Here is a 22,597-nt window from a genome sequence, read left to right on the forward strand (position 1 = left end):
CCGTGGGTAGAGAAAGGTACCAGATTGGAAATCACCTCTTTCAAGGGGGATTTTAACAGAAAATTAGAATATCATACCCAGTTTCAATCAGTCAACTTATTGCCTATGGGCACCATGGACCTTTACTGCCAACTCTTTACTGGTCTCTTACTCTGTGTCGATCTGCTTGTTAGGTAATTCATGTACGAACATCAGTTAGTCTTTAGAATTATCCTGTGGAGGGGGTGCTACTTTTGCACCCATTTTCAGATGAGGGAATGGAGGTGTAGGGGAGCAGTAACTTGCCTAAGGTGAGGCAGCTAATAAATGGTGAGGCTGGGCTTGGAGTCCAGCTCCGGGCTCTAAACCACCAAACAGTAACAGCTTCCTCACGATGTCCGAGGTCCCATGCATGCCCGTGTGGGGATTAAACAAAAGTGTCAATGGTTGCTCCCTGTCCTCAAAGAGGCTTCAGGACTATTGAGAAGGTAAAATACACACAAATGGCAACAGTTAATAATAACTAACTGCCATTCATGCCAGGGTCGGAGGAACATTGGAGAAGATTCATGGAGGGAGGGATTTTCATTGGAGTTGAGCTGGGCAGGATGAGCAGGGATTAAATAAACACAGGAAGGTGGGGTGGTCCCCAGGGTAACTGACCAGATACTAGACCCCTGGGTTTAGAGAGGAGAGCATAGTTTCACCAGATGGACAGACCGGGTCTTCATGTAGAAACTCTGAGGTTTTCAGCAAGTTATTTAACTTCCCTAGGCTTCCGTTTCCTCCTCTGTGATAAGGGGATGGCACCCATTCAGAGGGTTGCTGGGAAGATTGTACCCAAGTGGTAGGGAAAGGAGGCAGCCACTACTTTCTCCTCTACCCACCAGATCAAGTTCAGTGTTCCAGTGGAGTTGGCTTGCTTCTTCCCTCTGACCTTACCCTTGCAGATGTTAGAAAGAGCCCTACCTGCTGAGAGAAGCCCTTCACCACACGCCTCTGTTTGAGGTTTGTCTCTCCATCCAGGTTGGCGGTTTCCAGGTGGCAGATCCCGCTGGGGTCCGAGGAAAAGAGGAGGAGTATGTCGGCTGGGACGATCTCATTGCAGTGCATCTGGATGAAGTCCCCCACATGCACATCCTTCCAGCATTTCTGCACGTAGCTCTGTTCTTTCCTTGGGCGGGAGAAAGACAGGGTCAGAGCGAGTCCTGAGGTTCTCCAGAAAATCTATGAGTGAGTGGAGGAAGGTCTTATGCACACCTAGATAAGTCAGCCTGCCACAAGGCTGCTCTGTATTTTCCCTTGCCACCACCTCAGCGAGGCATGATCCATAGAATCCCACCCATAAAAGACCCACTCTTATGATCATTGAGAGTTTTGATTAACTGCTGGCTGCTGACTGGGTACTGCGTTCAGCTTTGCTCCCTACCAGGGGGAAAAACAGAGAGCAGACAGCCACTATACAGTCACATGAGCACGTATTCTGAATATACATCTTTCCCCCGAATAGCCAGTTACCACGGGAGAAAGCAGGGTCACAGGAAACTGGGGTCCTATAGGAAAGGACCCCAGTGTAGTAAAGGTGAGGGTACAGGCCACTGTTGGGGAAGATCTGAGGGGTTCTGAAACAGAAAACTCGGGGCCGTCAGGGAATTAGGAGAATGGCACCAGGAACTTTGGGTGGAACCCACAGTGATCATAGCATTAGAGGACTGAAGAAACCTAAGGATATTAAATACTTTCTCTTCCCATGCAATTATTAAGCTCAGACAATAACAGTGGCAGAGATAAGGGCAAACTGACCATTTCTACTGTGCCAAGTTCAGGTGTTAATTAAGTATGCTTCATTTACTTGCATAATGACCCACCGGAGTAGATACTATTGTACCCATTGTACATATGGGGAAATTGAGAATCCAAGAACAATTTCTGAAGGTCTTACAAAAAAACGGGGCAGAACCTGAGCCCGGTGCCAATGGATACCAAATCCCACAGTGTTTACTGCTCGGATAGCCTACCCCTCAGAAACATGCCCCTCTCTCCTCCCAGGTCATATGGTGGCCTCAGCATTTCCACCACTGGCCAAAGGACTCGCCACTCCCCAAGGCCATGCATTGCACTTCAAGGAGCTCTTATTTCAAAAAGTCCTCCTTCTCCTTAGCCATACATGGATCTGGCTCTGCTCTCTTAGGTAATTGGATCCATCCCATCTTCTACCATTTGAAAAATAATTTAAGGCGTTCATCAGGTGTCCCAGGAAGCCTTTTGGATGTGTCAAGTTGAATTTAATTTTCCAAGTGCCTGGCCATTGTTCTTGTGTGACACAGTTTCAAGATCTGCCCTGGGGCTGTGGGCTCTTCTGTCCTGGGCTGCATTTAGAAATGTCCCTCTTTAAATGTGGGAGTTGGAAAGAAACTAACAGTCTACGTGGGTTCTTTTTGAATGGGCCCAGCTGGCTTGCAGCTGGAGGCCTCCCTGCCAGGGCTGGAGAGGCAGGCTCCCCTTTGCTGTTTTTCTCTACTGATGCTGAGCCCCTCTGGGCGTGTTCTTGCTTCTGCTGGAATCTAGGCTGCCCTGGGCACGTCAAGCCTACTCTTCCAGAGAGTGAGGCATGACTGGAATGTCCCATTTCTCTTTTGACTTCACAAACATCCCTTGAGGGGTTTAATGTCTACCTCCCTGCTTTGGGGCCTTCTGGAGAACCCCAAGCAAGTCCTCCTAGGACCCTACTTTCCTTGTCATACAAGACCCTCAGGGAGGACTCTCTCACAGTCCCTGGAAGGAATGTGCTTCCCTTTGGAAGGCTGAGGGGAGATCTCAGTGTCTACAAAGCAATCGGGGCCCTCGGTGCCGGAGAGCAGCCCTGCAATCTTCAAGACCCACAGAGTCTGCAGAGGTGCCTGTGGTTCCGAGAGCTCAGTGTTCTGGTTGGATCCATCCACAGGCACCATCGCTCCATTAGCTACGGAGACCATGTCTGAGAAGCAGGGCCAGTGCACCTGCAGCGTTTCGGTAATAATTCTTTTCGTGGGAAAGCACGTCATGGCTTTTTAAGCATTCTTCAGCTTCTTTAATGCTTCCTCTCTGCCCCACATCCCCTTTTTCCCACATGAAGAGGAACGGTCACCCCAGACTGCTTCCCAGCGTGCTTTCAGAAATGCATGTATCTGTTTACGGATATATTCACGGTGGATGTGCCGCCATCGGGAGAGTCAATGTTGCTGTCAAATAATTCACTGAGGGAAGGATTCAGGGAGAGCCTGGCCTTTCTTTGGAGCAGTTTAAAGGGAGCACTGCTGAAAGGAATTGGAATGGCTGACACTTTCTATGTGGAAAGAGATCTTACAGGGTAATAGGCTATGGCTTTCTCTATTGCCTCCCCCCCTCCCCCTTTCTGAAAGTGTGCTTCTAAAAAGCACTCTTAAATATTAACAGCAAAATTGCTCCAAGGAACAAAGAATTGTCATTCAACTAGTCTACCTTCTTCCCCACCCTCCCTCTTTGACATCTGTGTCCTCTCAGACAACGCCTTCGGGGATGGCGGGGGCTCAGTGGGTTGCTATAATCCCAGCATTCCAGCTGGTATCTGAGATCGGATTTCACGAGAACGCGTCTGACTCTGAGTAGCCTCCTGACTACCAGCACTTTCAGAGTACACGGGTCAGATTTGCAAATGCCAGCTGAGAGTGCGCAGGCTTATCAACAGCAAGGCTTAGCGCACCTCCACAGATGGACACTGACTCTCATTCTTTCCCCTTCTCACCAAGGACTGCACTGCTTATTATGGGATGTGGGTTATTAAGGTGACGGAAGATGGAAGGTTATGGAGATGAGCTCATTGTACACATTTTCATGAATAGTCACCTCTGAGTTGGGCCGGAGAGTTGTCTTGTCAATTGCAGCCACGACAACAGGTACCGCACATCAATGGAACCACCCAAGAAGCTGTCAGGCCAGTCTTGGTCTTTCCTTTAGATGTAACCTGCTCTTCCTTGGGATGGCACACGGTGGTGAAGGAGCATTCTCAGTGCTGCTCTAGGCTTACCTTCCCAAGCTGCGCATGCCCACCTGTGGGCTGTGCTTCCCCAGCAGAGGCATGCCTACCTCCAGGCACACAACCTGTCCTGTGTGTCTGGGAGTAATGAAGGTATGAAACCAATGTGATTTTGGGTGTGTTGGTTCTTAAAAAAAGATATGCTTTTTGGGGGGGAGAGGTTGAGGGAATAGGATGGAGTAAATTAGCTGACATATAATTTAAAGAGTCACATTTATATTAACTGAAATACAGTTATGTTATGAAATGAGAGTCAAATTTTGTAGGAATTTTAGGGATAAAGAAAAGGAGACACCAGGAACATTGCCTCTAGCACTGCGCCACTCTGTGCCAGTCTCCAGATCCTCAGGGCCCGCTCTGTCTTTTCAGCTGTCAGGGGCGTGACTGTGGAAAAGGCAAGGATGCACAGCCACAGGGGCTCCAGCCAGAGGAGGTGATGAGTGGCTGAATGCAGCTGACGCGGAAGAGCTGCAAGCTCCTGCACCAGGTGACACCCCGACGCGGCCAGCTGCTGGCTCCAGCCACCTGAGGAAGTCATTCCCTTGTTAATCCAGCCCATGTGGGACAGCTGGCCCAGGTGGACATGTCCACGTACTCTGGATCACCTCCCTGCTCAGTGAGTCCACACCTGGGAACTGACTGCTATTTTAGTTTCATGGAATGTTCACTGATGTTGAAAAAATAAGACAAATCAACGTGGCTTGGGATGAAGACTCCATCTGGCAGATTCTGTCTCCAGGAGAAATTAAGTGGGGCGGTGTTAAATGGCTTTCTGAGAGGCGATAGAGCTTATTAAGTGGTAAATAAACAACAAGAGAGATTTGTAACCAACTGGATGCCGTAGGGAAGCAGGTAAAAGGGGAGGGGGTGAAGGAAGAGAGGATGCTTAAGGATTCACTTCTCAAGTGTGTGGGTTTTATAAAAAGGGTTTTGAGGAACTGGAGTAGAGGGACTTTATCAGGAGTAGTTGCCTGTGGGACTTTTTATTCAACATAGGATGATGCGCTGACCTGGGCTGTCCTTCAGGAAGCTTGAATGTCAAGCCCAGCATGGGCAGTGTTGCTACCCCAGGGTGAAAGGGGAGAGTCAGGGAGAATGAGCACAGTGCAGGGATTAGGAGCAGGTTTGAAGCCCAGCATCTCCACTCACTCCCTGTGTGATCTTGGGCAAGTTACTTTACCTCTTGGTGACTCTGCTTTTTCCAATTGAAGCTAATATATGCACTTGCCTCAGAGGATTGGCGACTTGACACAGGTAGAGTACTGAGCTCAGGGCTTTGCCCCTAGTGCTCAATAAATACAAGCTTCTTCCTGACTGGTGTAGCTCAGTGGATTGAGTGCAGGCCTGCAAGCCAAAGCATTGCCGGTTCGATTCCCAGTCAGGGCACATGCCTGGGTTGCAGACCATGTCCCCAGTATGGGGTGCGCTAGAGGTAATCACACATTGATGTTTCACTCCCCCTCTTTCTCTCACCCTTCCCCTCTCTCTAAAAATAAAGCAAACAAACAAACACAAGCTTCTTTTACGATGAGGAGGAGGAAGAGGAGGATGGCTGTTAGTGCTTTGGTGAAGGCTAAGCACTACAAGGCCTGCACCAGCATGTTCTTCTTCATGCTATTGGGACCCCCATTTCATGCCCATGATTACATTTTCTGGCTTGGGCCCAGGCACACAATGGGAAAACACAAGAAACTCTAAAAATCCAAACTTTTTCTCTAAGTCCAGAAAAGAGGGACCTGAACTCAGCAGACCAAAGACTTAGGGCTCTGGGTGCTGGCTGGGACAAACTCCCAGAAAAGTGTACCCTTAAAATCAGGACTGCCCAGTGAGTTCTTTCGTGGCCACTGACAAACTGTTTTTAAAGTTTATATGGAGAGGCAAAAACCCAGGACAGTCAATGCAACACAGAAGAAGAATAAAGTGGGAGGGCTGATACTATCTGACTTCAAGATTTACTATAAAGTTACAGTAATCAAGACAGCGTGGTACTGGCAAAGGAGCAGATGAATAAATAGATCAATGGAACAGAACAGAGAGCCAAGAAACAAACCTACATAAAACAGTCAACTGAACCCTGGCTGCTGGGGCTCAGTGGATTGAGTGCTGGCCTGTGAACCAAAGGGTTGCTGGTTCCATTCCCAGTCAGGGCACATGTCTGGATTGTGGGCCAGGTCCCCAGTAGGGGGCACGCAAGAGGCAACCACACATTGATGTTTCTCTCCCTCTCTTTCTCCCTCCTTTCCCTTCTCTCTAAAAATAAATAAATAAAATCTTTAAAAATATAGAGTCAACCGATCTTTGACAGAGGAGCAAAGGCAATACAACGGAGACAGTCTTTTCAGCAAAAGGTGCTGGAACAACTGAACATTTATGTGCAAAAACATATAGACACAGGCTTATACCCTTCCGAAAAATTAACTCAAAATGGATCACAGACATAAATGTAAGATGCAGACTATAAAATTCCTAGACAATAGCATAAGAAAAGATTTGTCTTGAACACGAGGCAGCAGAAAAGGAGCTTTGTTAACCTTTAGCTATTTTAACACCCAATCTATCTCTTCTTGTGAGGGACTCAGCAATGGCAACTTCCAGTAATGATAATGTATGATAATGTGATATACTATGACATAATACAAATAATTATATCATATAATACATAATCTAATCTATTGGAATAAATATAATATGCTTATACATATTGTGTGCTGGTAATGAACCCAGCACTTAGCCTGTATTACCACTTAGCTACCTAACAAGGACACGACTTTTGTTGTTACCATTACCTCTATTTCACAGATGAAAAACAGGCCTGGAAAGCTGGTCTAACTTAGGTAAGGTCACATAGGTGTGTCTGCCAGGATGTATGAGTGACAGCGTAAGAGCTTCGTGGGTTGTCGTGGTCTCCTGGGTCTGTCTGGGAGTGAGCCACAAAGCAGATGAAGTGTCAGAAGCTTGGTGTCATAGACATCAAGGAGGCGGAGTGGAGGACAGCAGCCTGGCTGTTGGAAATCGTGAGCTCCTTAATGGCAAAACAGAGGCTCACCCTCGAAAATCCAAACCAGGCCTGTTGACGCATGTGCGGAGCTTTGGTGACACCTGAGTTCTTGTTTTATGACTCTTCCACTCATTGAGTTTCAGGGAAGACCTAATGCATCCCGTCCTGAAATGACAAGCTGGATTGGCCCAAATGGTTTACGGCCTTCTGTGAGCACAGGGTGAGGCAGTGGGCGGAGGGAGGCACTTGCAAAGTTAATGCTTCCGAGAGGAGCCTAGTTTGCTGGTGCCAAATGCAGACCAAAGACCTGCGGGATGGATGCAATGGTCAGCTGGTCTACAGTCTCCAGCCAGTGGTGCTTTTCATCGTCACGCTTCAAATGACACTGATGTTGCTTTGTTGTCTGCATTTTTTAGATTCTTCCCCTAGGCCCGTTTTGCTATGTATTACAGCTTGTAGTCCAGTCCTATGGTAAGGAATTTGTTTTCTCTCCTGTGGTTCCAAACCCTAGCCAATGGTCTTTCTTTCTCACTCCCCTTGAGTCAAGATCATGGTGATTTCTGTCGATCAAGGTCACAGAAGTCTCCTCAGTGATACGTTAGCTAACATTTTCCGAGTGCCACTGAATGCCGGGCCCTGTACTAAGTATTTTACATGGATTATCTCATCTAATACCTGCAGCAACCCAGGATGTAATTGTAGGGTGAAAATGAATTTATGATTGTGTTTAGATGTTAGATTGGCCCTGGCAAACCCTAAATTCTGCCCTGCCCATCATCGCATCTCCATTGGGTTATCCCGGAAAGCTGTGATTCAGAAGAAATAATAGCAGCATGGGGGCCAAATAGCTGCTTTATGAATAGCTGCACAAGTATGATATTCTGATGCACATTCTGCGTTAGAAGTTGGGCTGAACAAAGTGGCTTAGGCTCTGGGATGGATGAGGCCACCCACGTCGCTTGCCTGAATCTACATCTTGGTGTGGGTGTGCTCAGGTGTGGTATGGAAAGGGCAGGGGCCTGGGAGGAGAAGAGATCCCGGCTCCAGTGGGATTTCCTGAATTCTGGTTTTAAATTCTGTCCTTGGAATAGATGAGAAATGAGAGAGCAGAGCACAGGTTCTTGTTTTTAGAATGTTGGAACCCTGTGCACTGGTAAACATGGCTCTGTGAATGTCCTGGCTTTTTCCTAATAAAATAAGCAATTCCTCCCTGTACATATGGGGAATGTAGCAAGAGAGCTGAAGGCTCAGACTGGGACTGCCGCTGATAAAATTAGAGTTGAAGTGCCTAGAAAATTTTTTTAAAAATTACCTAGTGCTAATAGGTATGGTGTAGACACTGCGTTAAATGGTTTATAGGGATTATCTCATTCAAGCCACCAGAGAGGTGCTAGTATTGTCCCCATTATACAGATGTTGAAATGGAGGCTCAAGGGATCAAGCAATTCCGTATGTCTACACATTTAATAAGTGGAAGCTCTGCAATAATCCCCGGTCTGATGCCAAAGGCCTTGATGCCAAGCATCCAGTAAGATGTCACATTTTAAATGTCATTGTTGAGACTGCCTTACCCATCATCCGTTCACATTGCATAGCACACTTCAGTTCTACAGCTGTGCTATTTTCAAGCCCTCTTGCATGTCCTCTGTACACCTTTTAATAAAATATACCATACACCCCTTTTCAGAAAATGTACCGTAGAGAGATTTTGATCACCATTTGAAGATGAGACACGTGGGGCCCCAACTGCTCAAGCGGCTTTGTTCAGGTCGTGTGGTTAATTAGCAACAGACCGGGATCAGGACCTCTGGTGTCCTCATTCTCAGCTTTCTGATGGGGGCCCTGGCACCGAAGGCAACTGCTATGCCAACGCAACAGGCTGCAGGCCAGGCACCTTTCTTTTCCAGCAGGAAACCAGTCCTCAGGGCCACGCGGTCAGAAGACTGGCCCCTCGCCTGCAGCACCTGCAGTTATTTTTATGTTGTGGCAGCTGCCTGACTTTTCAGAAAAGGCAGTTCCCAAATCTTGGTAAAAGTTCGAATTTAAGAATTTCTCATCTAAATCATTCTTCTCAGTTTCTGACATTTTTTGACCATGCTCCTTGGGATATAGCGGCATAAAGCCACACGCACAACCTTTATGACACGTGAATAGGCTGTGAGCTGGAAGGTGCTCCCTCTGCGTGGCTAAACACTGCTCACCCTTCAATGCCTCCTGAAATGTCACCTCTTGGGGCTTCCCTTGGCCTTGAAGTTTCTCACATGCAGATGAGTCATCATATCCCCTGCATGACTGTGACCCTTTGTATGTGGGCTAACAAAGCACATGGGCCACTGTAGCTGTTTACAAATTCCTCCTGAGCCCTGGACCCTTGAGAGCCCCTCGAGGGCACACAGGGCCCATGGCGGTGCAAACGTACTCGGTCCTGAATTAGTATTTGCTACACAGATGAATAAGTGAGTGCCTGGCCCTTTAAGCACGTTTGCTATGAGACAATATACAAAATACAAAAATCGGCCTGAATTCTCCTGGTTCCCACTCTTTCTTCCTTATTGCCTGCTTTCTGAATACAAATAAAAATTTACTAAGCTGGATGAGAAAAATCTCTTGCTGGGTATTTTTTTCTAGATTCATTAAACTGAGCCCTGGGAGAAACAGAGCTAATACAATTCCGAAGCTAATCTCTCCTTGAAGTCATTCCATAAATCTGATTAATGGGTCACCTTTAGACCACAAGCACAGTTGCTGTATTAAAAGAAAATGCTCTAACAGGATTGTATGTCTGTTAACAAGGCTTCTGGTGTTTGCGAAAAGATTCCCTCACAGTCTAAACACGTCTAGGCTGGATGATGCATGGGATTAGGTTGAGCAAAATGCGAACGGCCCTAGTATTCAATTGCACAAAAATGAGAATAACCTAAAAAAAGGACATCAGTTTCTCAGATGTGTGAATCAGAGACAAAGTGGATAGAGCTACTGATTGAGATCCAAGCTATTCTGTTGCTTCTCAGAAAAAAATGATCCTCTCAGATCTTGTGTTCTTTGTCTGACGTCCTGTTATGTATCATCAATATTTGACAAAAGGAAGTGCCACTGAGTGTCTATCAGTGAACATAACAACTAACATAACAACATAACAACAATCTAGCATTTCCCGGCTTCCTATCCTGGGGCTTTTCATAGAACTGATTCACCCTAGAGTTTGAAGGACCTTAGGAATGTACAGTACAGAATGTCCCAAAGTGTGTGTGTTCCTACCTGTTAACATGTAGAAAACAACTTATAAAGAGTCTAAGTTCAAATATTTTTTAAGGTGATAATTTTGAGAACGTGGAGGTGGCCTAACATCTACTTACCCTTCTGCCAGAAAATATACATCTCTCTCTCTCCATCTGGGTTTTTTATCTTCTCTGGATAGCTCATGTGCTTTCAGGGGAGCAGACTGCATTTGGAAGTTTGTGGCTCAGGTATAACCTACTTAGCACAATCCCATCTCCTCTTCACAGGGATTCATTCAAGGACAGGCATGTGACCCACTATGGTCACTGAGGTGTGAGGAGGGACTCGACCTTCCAAGAGTGCTTCTAGAGTGCCTTTCTTTCTCCCTTTATGAATTATCGCATGTAGATGTGAAGGCTGGAGCTGCTGCAGCCATCTTATTACCATGAGGAAAGCTTGCCTGAAGATAAAGATGACAGAAAGGGGGACTGAATGGAAAGGACTGCTAAGTGCTGGGTCTAGGATGCAGACTGAACCATGCCTCATCACCTGCCCACCTCAGCATGTTTGTAGTGACTTAAACCAAGAAGTTTCTTTTTCTTTAAACTCGTTTGGGTTGAGCTTTCTGCTGCTTTGAGCAGAAGACATTTCAACGGACACAACTGAGTTAAACACAGTTGGTTGAGCTACTTACTGAGGGTCTCTTGGAACTTTTATTAGGTTAATGAGCACTGTTGTACCATTTCCCAAGTTTATTTGGCTGTGGGTTCTGTTCTTTCCCAGTGCGTCTCCAGCACAAGATCTAGTCTGGCTCCCAGGTTTTACAAAAGTGTAAACTGAGACCCAGAGATTTAAATGACTTCTCTAAGCTGTTACATCAGCGACACAGGTTTGAGCTGCGTGGTTCCATTTATATGTGGATCTCTGTGCAGTCCCAAACCCTGTCGTTCAAGAGTCGACTGTATTCGCAGTGAGCCGCAGATCTTGGCCGAGAGGATAGGCTTCCTGACTCCTAGACCTGCATTCTCACTTCTACACCACACCCCCTCTCTGCCCAAAGGGGTTAAGAGGTTCCCTCCACGAAGATAAATCTCAAAAGAAGAATCTAATTATTCTTTTGCAGAGACTCCAGATTCCTAGGGTACCATAAAGCAAAGATTGCAAAGTAGGGACCTCACAGGCAACATAAATTTATGTCAAATAAAATAGGTCTGAAGTATGTGAAAAAAAATCAATCAATTACCAACATTTAAAAAGCAGGTTATTTCAAATAAAATTATTAATTCCAGCTCCTCTAATAAAACTCAGGCAATCCAGCAACACTGGGCCTATACTGCATGGGGCAAAGGTTATAGTTGTTTGTATGGAAAATAACACAGTCATTAATAAAGGATACAAGAATGAACTTTGTTTTTTGTACTCACAACTATAAACCTACTTTTGCCCCATCCTGTATGTCCACATGGTAACCAGCTATAGCTGAGCGGCCATCTCTGCCTCCTGAGACGAACGCATGCCCTGCCCACCCTCTCCCCCGCCCCGCCATAGTCCCCACTACTCTCTACTGCATCCTGTCACTGATGCCAAGTGTCAGTTGCCATGTATAAGTACACACACACAAATATGGCTTTCCTGCTTATATCCAGTCTATTTTGTTCAATTGCCTTCCAGTCCCTGTAGGCAATTATTTGGCTATCCTGGAAAAAGTAGTAAATATTAACAAATATCTCCAAAGTTCGGTAAGTTTGCAGCAACAGTGAGTGAATCAATGATGAATAGGTTTTTTTACTGGGTATTTTTTTCTTAGTCCTTCATGGACCATGGGGCAGGAGGACCAGCATATGTATATATTTGCCACGGATGTCTTTTTTTCAGAGACATCCCTTTGTCCCTATTTTTCCACTAAATATACTTTGCCATAAAATCCTGAATGCCTCTCTCTGCCAGTGAGCCTGTGGACTAATGTCTCTTCTTGCTAGGATTGTTACCACCTTGGTTTTTTGCTGTCCTGGAAGTTATTTTGAGGAAAGAACTGCAGCAGCCCAGCCTCCATCGGGCCAGTACCCTGCACAGGCCAGCCTGTGGTCTGATCAACCCTGACATTATCCCAAAGAACAGGCCCATTATTCTGGGAGGCTTTGGACAGAGGAATTCTGGCAGAGCAGGGAGAACAGGACCAGGCTAGCTGAGGTCCTCAGGTGTTCCTCCCCAGGAACCAGCTTCCTGGCTCATTAGCTTCTCTGAAGGGCGGGAGGGAAGGAGGGAAGAAAGGAAGGAAGGAAGGAAGGAAAAAGAGAGAGAGAGAGGGAGAGAGGGAGAGAGGGAGAGAGAGAGGGAGGGAAAGAAAAAGAAAGGAAGGAAGGAAGGAAGGAAAGAAGGAAGGAAGGAAGGAAGGAAGGAAGGAAGGAAGAAAGGAAGGAAGGAAGGAAGGAAGGAAGGAAGAAAGGAAGGAAGAAAGGAAGAAAGAAAGGAAGGAAGAAAGAAAGGAAGAAAGAAAGGAAGAAAGAAAGAAAGAAAGAAAGAAAGAAAGAAAGAAAGAAAGAAAGAAAGAAAGAAAGAGAAAGAAAGAAAGGAAGAAAGAAAGAAAGAAAGAAAAAGAAAGGTAGAAACAAAAAGTGACTGGTGGATAGGTGACAGGAGAAAAGCTATGCTTTCTACAAAACCAGTCTCTTCAAAGAAAGGCGTCCAACCCCCACAGTTAGTTCTCTCTTTATCGTTCCTTATTCGCAGGTGAGCAATGACTAAATCTCCGCGCCAGGTTGTGCCAACATTCAAGACAATTAGGCCAAGCTGAGAAAACCACCACCACAAACCCAAACTAAAGCCTTGTGATTCAGTTTCTTAGACGCAGGTGTGGCCCTGCCTGCATGGAGGCCTGAAGCTCATCTGAAGCTGACAGAGAATATGGAGCCTTTCCTGGGGTGACCTGGAGACAAACGAGTCACCTGCATGAGAAGCTTCCCTGGTGACCACTTTCCAAACGGAGTTTGGCTCAGCAACCCTCTCTCCAGCCAACTCCAAACGGGTTGCCTTCCCTTCCACGAGGAAGAGGACCCTTCCTGAGAAGGATGCCGTCCCTGCTCGTACAGCTGCAGCACACACCCCGAAGCAAGAATGACCAGAGCCACTGCAGAACGTGGGCTGAATTACAGTTGACAAAGTCAGAGGGAAAACGTGAGAGAGACAGTTCTCCTTGAACGAGACAGACGTTTTCCTGATTCCCCAAGACGTCACGCCCTCACTTGCTGTTGAGTCCGTCATCTAAGCACCTGCTGCTGACCCAGAGAGCACTCAGTCAGGCAGCCTGTCCGTGAGCCTTGCTTCCTTCCAGCCCACGCGAGCCGGCACAGAGTTAAGACACACGATAACTCTACTTTCTTCCCTTCCTGACCAAGAGCGTGTCCTTTCCCTAACAACCGAGCCTGGTCAAGTGCTCAATGGAACCTTTGTAAAGCAATGACACATATAAAATAACAAATAATGTGGCAAGACCGGTGGTGTGCAGCTTTTGCTTTGGTTGGGAAAATGGCAGAGAGGAAGCTGAAGGACAGGCTTGATGGCGGAGCTAATAGGAGTTTTACACTCTAAAAATAAAGCCATCACAGCTTACGTATCGAGCGTTTATTGTGTATTAGGCATCGTGCTAAGTGCTTTCCAAGGATTATCTTGTGCAATTATCATGACCACCCCAGGAAGTGTTCCGATTTTATGAATGACGAAATGAGGCTGAGAGAGATTAAGTGAGTTGCCTGAAGTCACACACTTCTCTAGTGACAGAAGACAGCGTTTAATCCAGGCGTCGAGTCTCTGATGCTGCTTCTCCTAATACAACTCTCTGCTAGTAGCTCCCCCAACAAACAGCGACGCCTCTGGCCCTGGAGGGTGTCCAGACCCGCTCCAACATGCTCATGTCCACACATAGGATACGTGAGCATTTATGCAAGATTCTTAAACACTAAACACGTTTGAAATAGCAAAGAGAATGTCATATAAGAAAGACCTCCTAATTTTAATAAATACCTGAGTCAAGCCTCTATTATTTTGTTTTCTGTTTTCTGGTTTCAGACCATAGTCTTCACTGTGAAGAGCTGAGCAGCTTCACTGAGGTAAAATAATGTTCTCTCCCTCCTCACCCCTTCTCTGCACAGCAGCTGCAGGGGTAGCACCCACAGACAGAGCAGAGCTGGGCCCGCAAGGCGAGCCGAAGTGTTTCGCGTTACCTGCTATAGATGAAGCATTCTCTGTTATTGATCACCTTATCGGATTTGTACCTCCGGAGGTCTTCCCAGGCATCCTTGATGGCAGTGACCCCCAGGATGATACAGATTGGTATCAGGTTCACCTCAGGCTGGAAAGCATTGACCACGGGGACAAAATTCAGAATGGCAATGCCCACAAAATAGATGTTGGCAAACCGGTGCAGCTGCTCAAAGATATTCTTGGGCAGGAAGGACAGCACGGTGTACTTGCTGGTCTTAATCTGATTCCCACGGTAGTGCCTGTTGGGGTTCTCTTTGTGGGACCATCCTTCAAAGGGCAGGCTGGAGACCACCACTCGTTTCTTGTCTTCTTTCTTCTTCTGCCTTCTCTTCCCTTCCTTTCTCATCTCTGCTCAATCCCGTCTCTTTAATTCTCATAGGATCGCTTGTGAGTTCCACGTAGAAGAGGTTTTTTCCCTGTTCTGTTCCATTGCTCAGCCACCAGCAAGTCATGTCCCTGACATCTTTTACCTCCCTTCTCTGCTGGAAACTTCTCTTTCCTTTTTAAAGGCAAATTAAAAAAAAAAAAAAAGAAGAAGCCAGTGTGCAAACACCGGGGGAGAAATCTAACAAGGAGAGTTTGCGAAGAACAGGTGTGCACTTGCCAGGCCACTTCCTCCTACCTGCTGAGACTCCACCTTCTGGAATGCGGACGTCACCCACAGGTATCTTTCTTTTCCACCCTCAGCAGCTGGGAACAGGTGTGCCAACTCTGGGTCCTAAAACCTACCTGGTTAAGTTCTAAAAGCAAAGATTTTTAATCAAGAGGCTTGAAAAATGGTACTCATTTTCTTGCTGGGAGACATTGCCGGTCACCCTCCAAGGATCTTCTCCTAAACTTGGTCTCCTGAGATGACCCAGTCAACGCTAGACTTCTTAGTCCTACTCTTAATAATATAACATCCTCGTGTTTGATTATGTGAGTATTTACACAAGTTAAATTAAGGTTTCTAAGTCTCAGCACTATTGACATTTGGGTGGGATGATAACTGTTTGCTGTGAGGAGGCTGTCCCATGTATTATAAGATGTTTATTTAGCATCATCCTTGGCCTTTGCCCATTAGATAGATACCAGCAGCAGCCTCCTTCCCAAAGTGGCAACAAAATGTCTCCAGACACTGTCAAATGTCCCCTGCAGGGAAACACTGCCCTGTTTAAGAGTCACTGAATTATGTGAACTTAAGAAAATACGTGAGAAGAGAGACCAGTCTTTTGGAAGTGCTGATGAATTTGCATAATTGATTTGCAAGAGAGAACATGGAAGAATGATTCCCCTTACCTTTCATATATTTGGATGTGGGAGCAGTTTATCTTTCTATCAAAGCGGTATCTCTTGAAGTCCTCCACGCCGTCCTTGACCATGATGATGAACAGCACGGTGGCCAGTGGTAACATGGTGATTTCCCTGTGGAAAACCTCCATGGCGGGCATCCAGTTCAGAATCACCAGGAGCAGGAAGTAGAGGTTAGCCCACCTGCAAGGGGCAAGCAAGGTGTGAGTGAGCATCGTGAAGAAAAATACACTCTCTACACTATTCCTTCCCTGCTCTCGGCCCTTCTCCAACTCCAATGACATTCTTTTTCAGCATCAGCTTGTACATCACGGGAAGGGTTTTGAAGCCAAGTCTATGTAGATCCAAACTGGGTTCCTACTGTTGACTGAACAGTTGTTGTGTGACCTTTCTGAGCATGCTCTGTCTTGTGTAAAATGGCAATAGTGTTGCCTACTTTAAAGGGCTCTCAGGGAGAGTACATGGGTCATGTTCATGTATACAACAGAAGGTTCGGGAGCAGGGTAGTTGCTCAATAAATGGTATTTTATAATAATAAGTACAAAATTTAGACTGATATCTAAGTGCATGTTTTGCTTTATAATTAAAAGGCAATTTTGCATATATTTTCCTGAAAGAGTGGCTTGCATTTTCAAGTTTTCCAGGTGCATCTTGCTCCTCCTTGCCACAGTGCTTTTTGTACATGAAGATCTACCTGTAGAAACATTTTCCTGGCTCCCTTCCCTGACTTCTCTCTGCCTTTTTTCACCTAGTTAACGCATTCTCTTCTTTCTGATTATACTTCAGTCATCAGTTCCTCCTGGAAGTCTTCCCTGTCTTTCTTAACTAGACCAGACTTCCCTCTTGCTCCAATAGCACCTTATCTCTCTCCTTGAAAATATCTATCTGGGTTACAATTTTACATCTATTTATATTAATTTGTAAAATGAATGTCTCTTTCACCGGATAATATACTCAGGATACTCTTTTTTTTTTTTCCTCATGTGTTTTCAGAACTCAATACACGGCCTAACACACAGTAGAATGTTTATACCTATTTATTGAATGAATGACAGGGCTTCTCAATGTACGTGCATTTGGATACTAATGAAAAAGGGGCCCATAGTGCACAACTCTGAGATTCTCTGAGTGGCAGATACTTGGTTACAGTGAGTTTGCTCAGCCAAGGGCGTGTGTACCTGTGAAACTGCTCCAGGAGATTCCGGGGCAGGAAGGTGAGGAGTGTGTACTTGGTTGTGCAGATCCTGTTGCCAGAGTATCTCCTGGAGACCTTTGCCCAGTCCCGGTGGAATGTGTCATTGTTGGGGAACACGACCCGCTGCTGTGTCAGGTTGTAGCCCTGCCTCCCCTTTTCTGGGGACAGCAGTGGTGTGGCTTCCGATGGATGCTGGAGGTGGTCATCTCTGAATCGCCACTGCCACCGGTGCCAGGACGAGTCCACCGAGAGGGCCATTTCCCACGGCAAGCTACGGTCTGGAAACACACACAAGGAATCACCGTGGTCAGAAGAAATACATGTACGTGGTGTATCGGCTCATCCCTTTGCCCACTCATCCACCCAAGAAGATTCTGGGACACAACGTGAGGAAAGTAAGTTCAATACCCATCGTCCATGTTTGTCCTAGGGTGAGAGACATTGAGCAAATAATCATATAAATGATACACAACTAATACAGGGACAAGTGCCACAAAAGCATTTAAGGGGGTGGGGTTCTGATGACATAGTTATGGCCACCAGCCTGATGGGCTATGACCCCAGGGGTCAGAATTCTAGCTCTGGTTCATTGCTAGCGTTGATCTGTCCCTTCATCTGGCTGGTCTTCAGTTTCTGCACGAGCTTTTTGTGAGGAACAAATTGAACAGTACATAGAAGTATGTTGAGACATGTCTTAAAGGGAAAGGTATTTATTTTTTAGGTTTTCTCCAGCTCTAAAATTTTCTGATACTGATGGTATTTTGGAGAACCCCATTTGTGGCTAGAATATCAAATGAAAGTGATAAGGTGGGGCAGAAGAGAAGGTTCTTTTCTAGGACATTAGGGCCTGAGGTGACTGGGATGTGCTGTGTGGGGTTCCAGAACACCAGCTGGCTTTTTCTCACTTGGTTGTCTGGAGCTGAGGGTGGGAGAGTCCTTCCTTTCTCTCCACTCTATTTGGGGGTTTCTGAAACTGAGCTCTTGTCAAGCAGATGATTTCTCTAGATGGTGGACGAGTGATGCTTTATGCAGGGTATTTCAGCTTCTGAGCTCTTTCAATGAAAGCTATAACCAAGTCCTCAAGGTTCCCTTTAGCCAAAGCATGCCTGAAGACCCAGAAGGATATTATTCAAAGATATCTTTCATAGTTACAAGTTGTATGTAGTGGTGCTCCTTACCTTGTAGGCTCGCAAGATGATTTTCTTTTGAATAAATGAATGAGTGGATGTCAGCTATTATTAATCATACAATGAGCTACCCCTTCTGTCATTGTAAATATGATTCACTTAAGGAGAAAAAGTCCCACTTCTAGTTTAAATGGTAATATTTTCCCGTCCTGGTGCCCATGTGATCTGACCCTTATCATAATTCTCCTCATGACTTTAATCAGTCCAAATGATTTTCCATCCACAGACTCCAAGGCTGTAAGAAGCTATTCAGAGTCTTAAGTGAGTCCTTGCAGCAAGCATGAAGAAATAAATGCAATTACAGGTGCCCATCATAATGTGACCAAAAGCAGTATTATGACATTTGACAAGCCAGAAATAATATTATATATCTTCTTTCTCATTATAAAAAATATGTCACTTTTATGGATTCTTTTTTATTGTAAAAGAAAAGGAAATGAAAAGATAATTCATGAATAGAGTTGAAATGCAAATGAGCTATATTGCCTTGGCTGGTGCCATACATATGGGACTTCTCATAATTGTAGGTGGTAAGATCTTCATAGATAAAGAAGTTGGGTTGATATGGGAGATGCAGGTATTTTAGGTGGGTGGTTTAAAAAGCCCATTTATCATAACCATATTCTTTGTTAACAACGTACAATAAGCTTCCTTAAAAATAAAGCAGATATAAAGTGGATGCCAGACGAGTGGATGAGAGTTTGATGGGACATTTCCATAGTTTCAAAGTATCTTCCCCCCAATTATTGTAATTACAATGGTGAAAAGAATCACTTTGTAGTGGAGAAACCTGGCAGTTACCACCTTACGCCAAAGATCAAAGCAAACCCCCTCAGGACTGGGGTAACTTGACACCTTATGCCTCCTGATGGATGGTGTACTGAGAGGGGCAGGGCACCACCTCTGTGGCAGTCGGGAGGAAACACTGAAAAAGTGCAAATTGGGGCTAGTCTACAAAATAGCTAGCTTATGTTTTTCAAATGTCAAAGGTCAAAGAAGGGCAGAGGACCATTGCTGATTTACAAAGAGTAAAAAGAGATGAGAACTACATGTAATGTGTGATACTGGGCTGGACCCTGAACTAGGCCGAGATAAGAATGGGTATAAGGACATTATTGGACAATGGGCAAGATTTGAATATAAAAGCAGACTCGGAAATGGTATTTTAATAATATTGAATTTCTTGATTTTAATAATTATATGGTGGTTATACAAGAAAATGTTCTCGTTCCTAGGAAATCCACGCTCAAGTGGGCATGGGTAAAGAAGCAAGACATCCCAATGGTTCAGAAAATAAGGTATATATTTGTATGTGTGTGTTTGTGTGTATATATATGTGTGTGTGTACCCACACAGACACACGTACCACAAGGAAGCAGAGTCAGGAAGACTTCCTGGAAAAAGGAATATTTATTTTCAGTCACCCGAAGAAATGCACATGAATTAGCTAGGGAGGGCAGTGGTGGAAGGTTGTTCCAGGTGGCACTGTTTCTAGGAAGAGACAGTTCATAGGAGTGTTCCGCTGGAGTACACAGAATTTGGGGACACAGAGTGGCAAAGGCTCAGGCTAGAGAGACACACCAGGGCCAGGCAGCCTGTGAAGGCTGTTGCCTAAACTGTGAGCAGGAGGAATCGCGAAGAGTGCTACGCAGGGAAGTGAGCAGATCAGAGCTGCTCTGGCCCAAGTGCAAAAGAACAGGCCACCGGGGCCAAGAGCAGCGACAGGAAGGCAGCTTCTTAGTCCACGCTCCTACTTTCCCCCAAATAAATTACTGCTTTCCAAAAGTAGAAAAGGAAACCCAGGGGATTGTGTAACCCTTTATCTGAGGTGTGGTTTGTTACTGCTTTCGGGAAGGGAAGGGCATGCCTGGAGACACTCCCAGCCCCTCCCAGTTGTAAAGTCTTCCTCCGCATACTTTTTGCAGTGGCACTTACCACTAACAGTAAACTCCAGTCTTGCTCCTTCACACTCAGCTGACTCTGGCTTGAAGCGGTAACCCTCTCCAGCACCAACATCATTTTCCTTGTGCAGAACGTCCCCTAGATGGTGGCTGGGGGGGACATTCCTACCTGGTGGACCATTAGCCGAACATAGTGGGTTAATTATAGATTTCTGATAAATCCTGTTCTCACTTCTAAACTTCATCCTGCTTTCCAATCAACCTCAGTTCCTTTCTTTTTCTTTTTTAAAAAAACTATTTATTTTTTTAGAGAGAGGGGAAGGGAATGAGAAAGAGAGGGCAAGAAACATCAATGTGTGAGAGATACATCGATTGGTTGCCTCTCGCATGCCCCCAATCAGGGACCTGGCGTGCTACCCAGGCAGGTGCCATGACTGGGAATCGAACTGGTGACTTTTTGGTTCACAGGCTGGCACTCAACACAAAGTACCATACCAGCTAGGGCCCTTTCTTTTTCATTTTAATGAATCTTAATAAACCCCATCATTAGCAAATTCCATTTTCACTCCTAGGGGTCAATGAACCCATCAGTCATTGAATCAACAAGTAGCTATTGAAAGAACCTTCATTTAACAGCTGGTGAGTAAAACCTACACATTTACCCCTCTCTTCCTGGAGCCTGCACTCTAGTGAGGCTGAGATATTTTTAAATACATGCCCATAGAAATAAATGTATATTCACCAACCAGGATAAGTGCCACAGAGGAGAATGGGGTGCAATGTGCTTGCTTTACAGAGGGGCGTGACCTTGTCCCTGAAGAGGTGGGGCTTGAGCTGAGGTCAGGGGATAAGGGAGAGGTAACTGGATGGCCTTCTATGTGTGCACATGTGTGTATCTGTCTGTGTTGTGTGTTTGACATACAGTATATATGTGTTGTGTGTGTATATGTGTGTCTGGAAGTAAGTGAACATCCCAGGAAGAAGTCACATCTGCAAGCTTCCTGTGGCCAGAGTAAACATGTCAACTTTAAAAATGAAAGAAGACTCAAGCAGGGCTAGAAAGCAGGAATAAGTGGTTACTCAAAAATTTTTTTCTCTTCATATACAGTTCTCTAAAAAGTATATCAGTTAATCAGGACTATGGGGGGAAAAACCTATAAAATTTAATCTACACTTGGATTCTTGATAAGTAGTACACTATTCTGATATTAGAATGAATTAGAATCTTAAAAAGTTTGGTTTTTACCACGGGGGTTTTTAAATCATTCTATCTTGAGGATAAAATATGTAAATCTCAAATGCAAAAAAAAGAAAAAAGATTTCTTGTTAGACACTTAGTTAACAAATAAGCACCTTAGAAGAAACAATCTGAAGTAGTAAATCAATCAGTTATATCAGTTTTGCTCAAATTGCAATCATTCTTGAATCCCCTTTTTCTAATTTTTGCCCTATCTGACTATCATTTATTTCATTAAATGCAATATATTTTGTCAACTTACTTTTTAAAAGCTAAAATATCAACTTTGGCTTTGTTCTAAAGCATTGATATCCACAATTAAGGGACTTGACACACTAGTCTTTTTTCCCTATGGGTACTAACAGGACTTATTTTTTATTAAAATAAAAACTGTTGGCCTATTATTACAACCTTGTAATAGACCTGCTGTATCTCTATTTGCTGTTCTGAGGACCAGGCTCGGAAACCTCACCAATTGCTCAGAGAGCATCCGTCATTTTCATTATTTGAGGCTTACCTTCTAACGCGTAAAAGGCTGCTAATGTGTTGAGCAAGTTTTTGTTTCCTACAGGTGTGTCAAAACAATAGTGACAAAGGGTTTTTATCAACCCTGAATTAAATAAAAACCCAGTGAACCGGATTCCTACCTGCTCCATCAGCAGTCTGCTAGATCAAGGGAAGACTGGCACTCAAACAAGCATCATCAATTGCGTATTCATTTCACCTTTTCCACATATTTTGATTAGATTTTCTGGAAGAAATGGCTACCACTTTACGAAATTTTGTGCCCATTTTACACATACCTATTTTACAGATGAAGAAATAAAGTGAGGAGAACAGAACAATTCCTCTCCAGAATCTGTCATTTCTTCCTGCTTCCTTTAATGAAAACCTATATTTATGAGAATCCAAGATGTGCCCCCCCGTCACCATTTTAATGTTTTGAACCTAAGATATGTCAACATAATTGATATGGTAACATTTCCTTTTTTCGTTTTATCTTCACAATATATTATTAAATTAGTGGCAGTAGAGATTCAAGATATATATTTGGTTGCAGGCCAGAATATAAAAATCAGTTTGAAATCCCCTTACTAAGGTTTCCAGTTCTGGGACCTGTGCAGGAAAGTTGAGTGAGGCCTTTGTGGGAAGGGAGGGTCATGGGAGAGATCTTATTACTATCAAAACAGTGAAGTTTTGATAGTCTAGAGGCCATGGAGACGGCTGAACTTCCAAGCCCCCATTCACCTGGTTCTCAGCTACCGGAGTCTACACAG

The 22,597-nt window shown here is 44.9% G+C and overlaps 1 protein-coding gene across 5 annotated transcripts in view; it reads right to left on the bottom strand.

Moving 5' to 3' along the window:
- The window catches only part of ATP10B (ATPase phospholipid transporting 10B (putative)), a 229,509-nt gene that overhangs the window by 67,357 nt on the left and 139,555 nt on the right, over nt 1-22,597 (bottom strand). For 2 of the 5 annotated variants that reach the window (XM_045184997.2, XM_045184995.2), the window contains exons 4-6: nt 16,979-17,273; nt 15,789-15,983; nt 949-1,153 (exon numbers count right to left, since the gene is read on the bottom strand). In XM_045184997.2, coding sequence (XP_045040932.2) covers nt 949-1,153; nt 15,789-15,983; nt 16,979-17,253 — 675 coding nt within the window. In that variant the 5' untranslated portion in view covers nt 17,254-17,273. The other 3 variants (XM_053926349.1, XM_045184996.2, XM_045184998.2) reach the window with 3 other exon arrangements.

Source organism: Desmodus rotundus, chromosome 6 (genome assembly GCF_022682495.2).
Source record: "Desmodus rotundus isolate HL8 chromosome 6, HLdesRot8A.1, whole genome shotgun sequence".
Taxonomy (NCBI): Eukaryota; Metazoa; Chordata; class Mammalia; order Chiroptera; family Phyllostomidae; genus Desmodus; species Desmodus rotundus.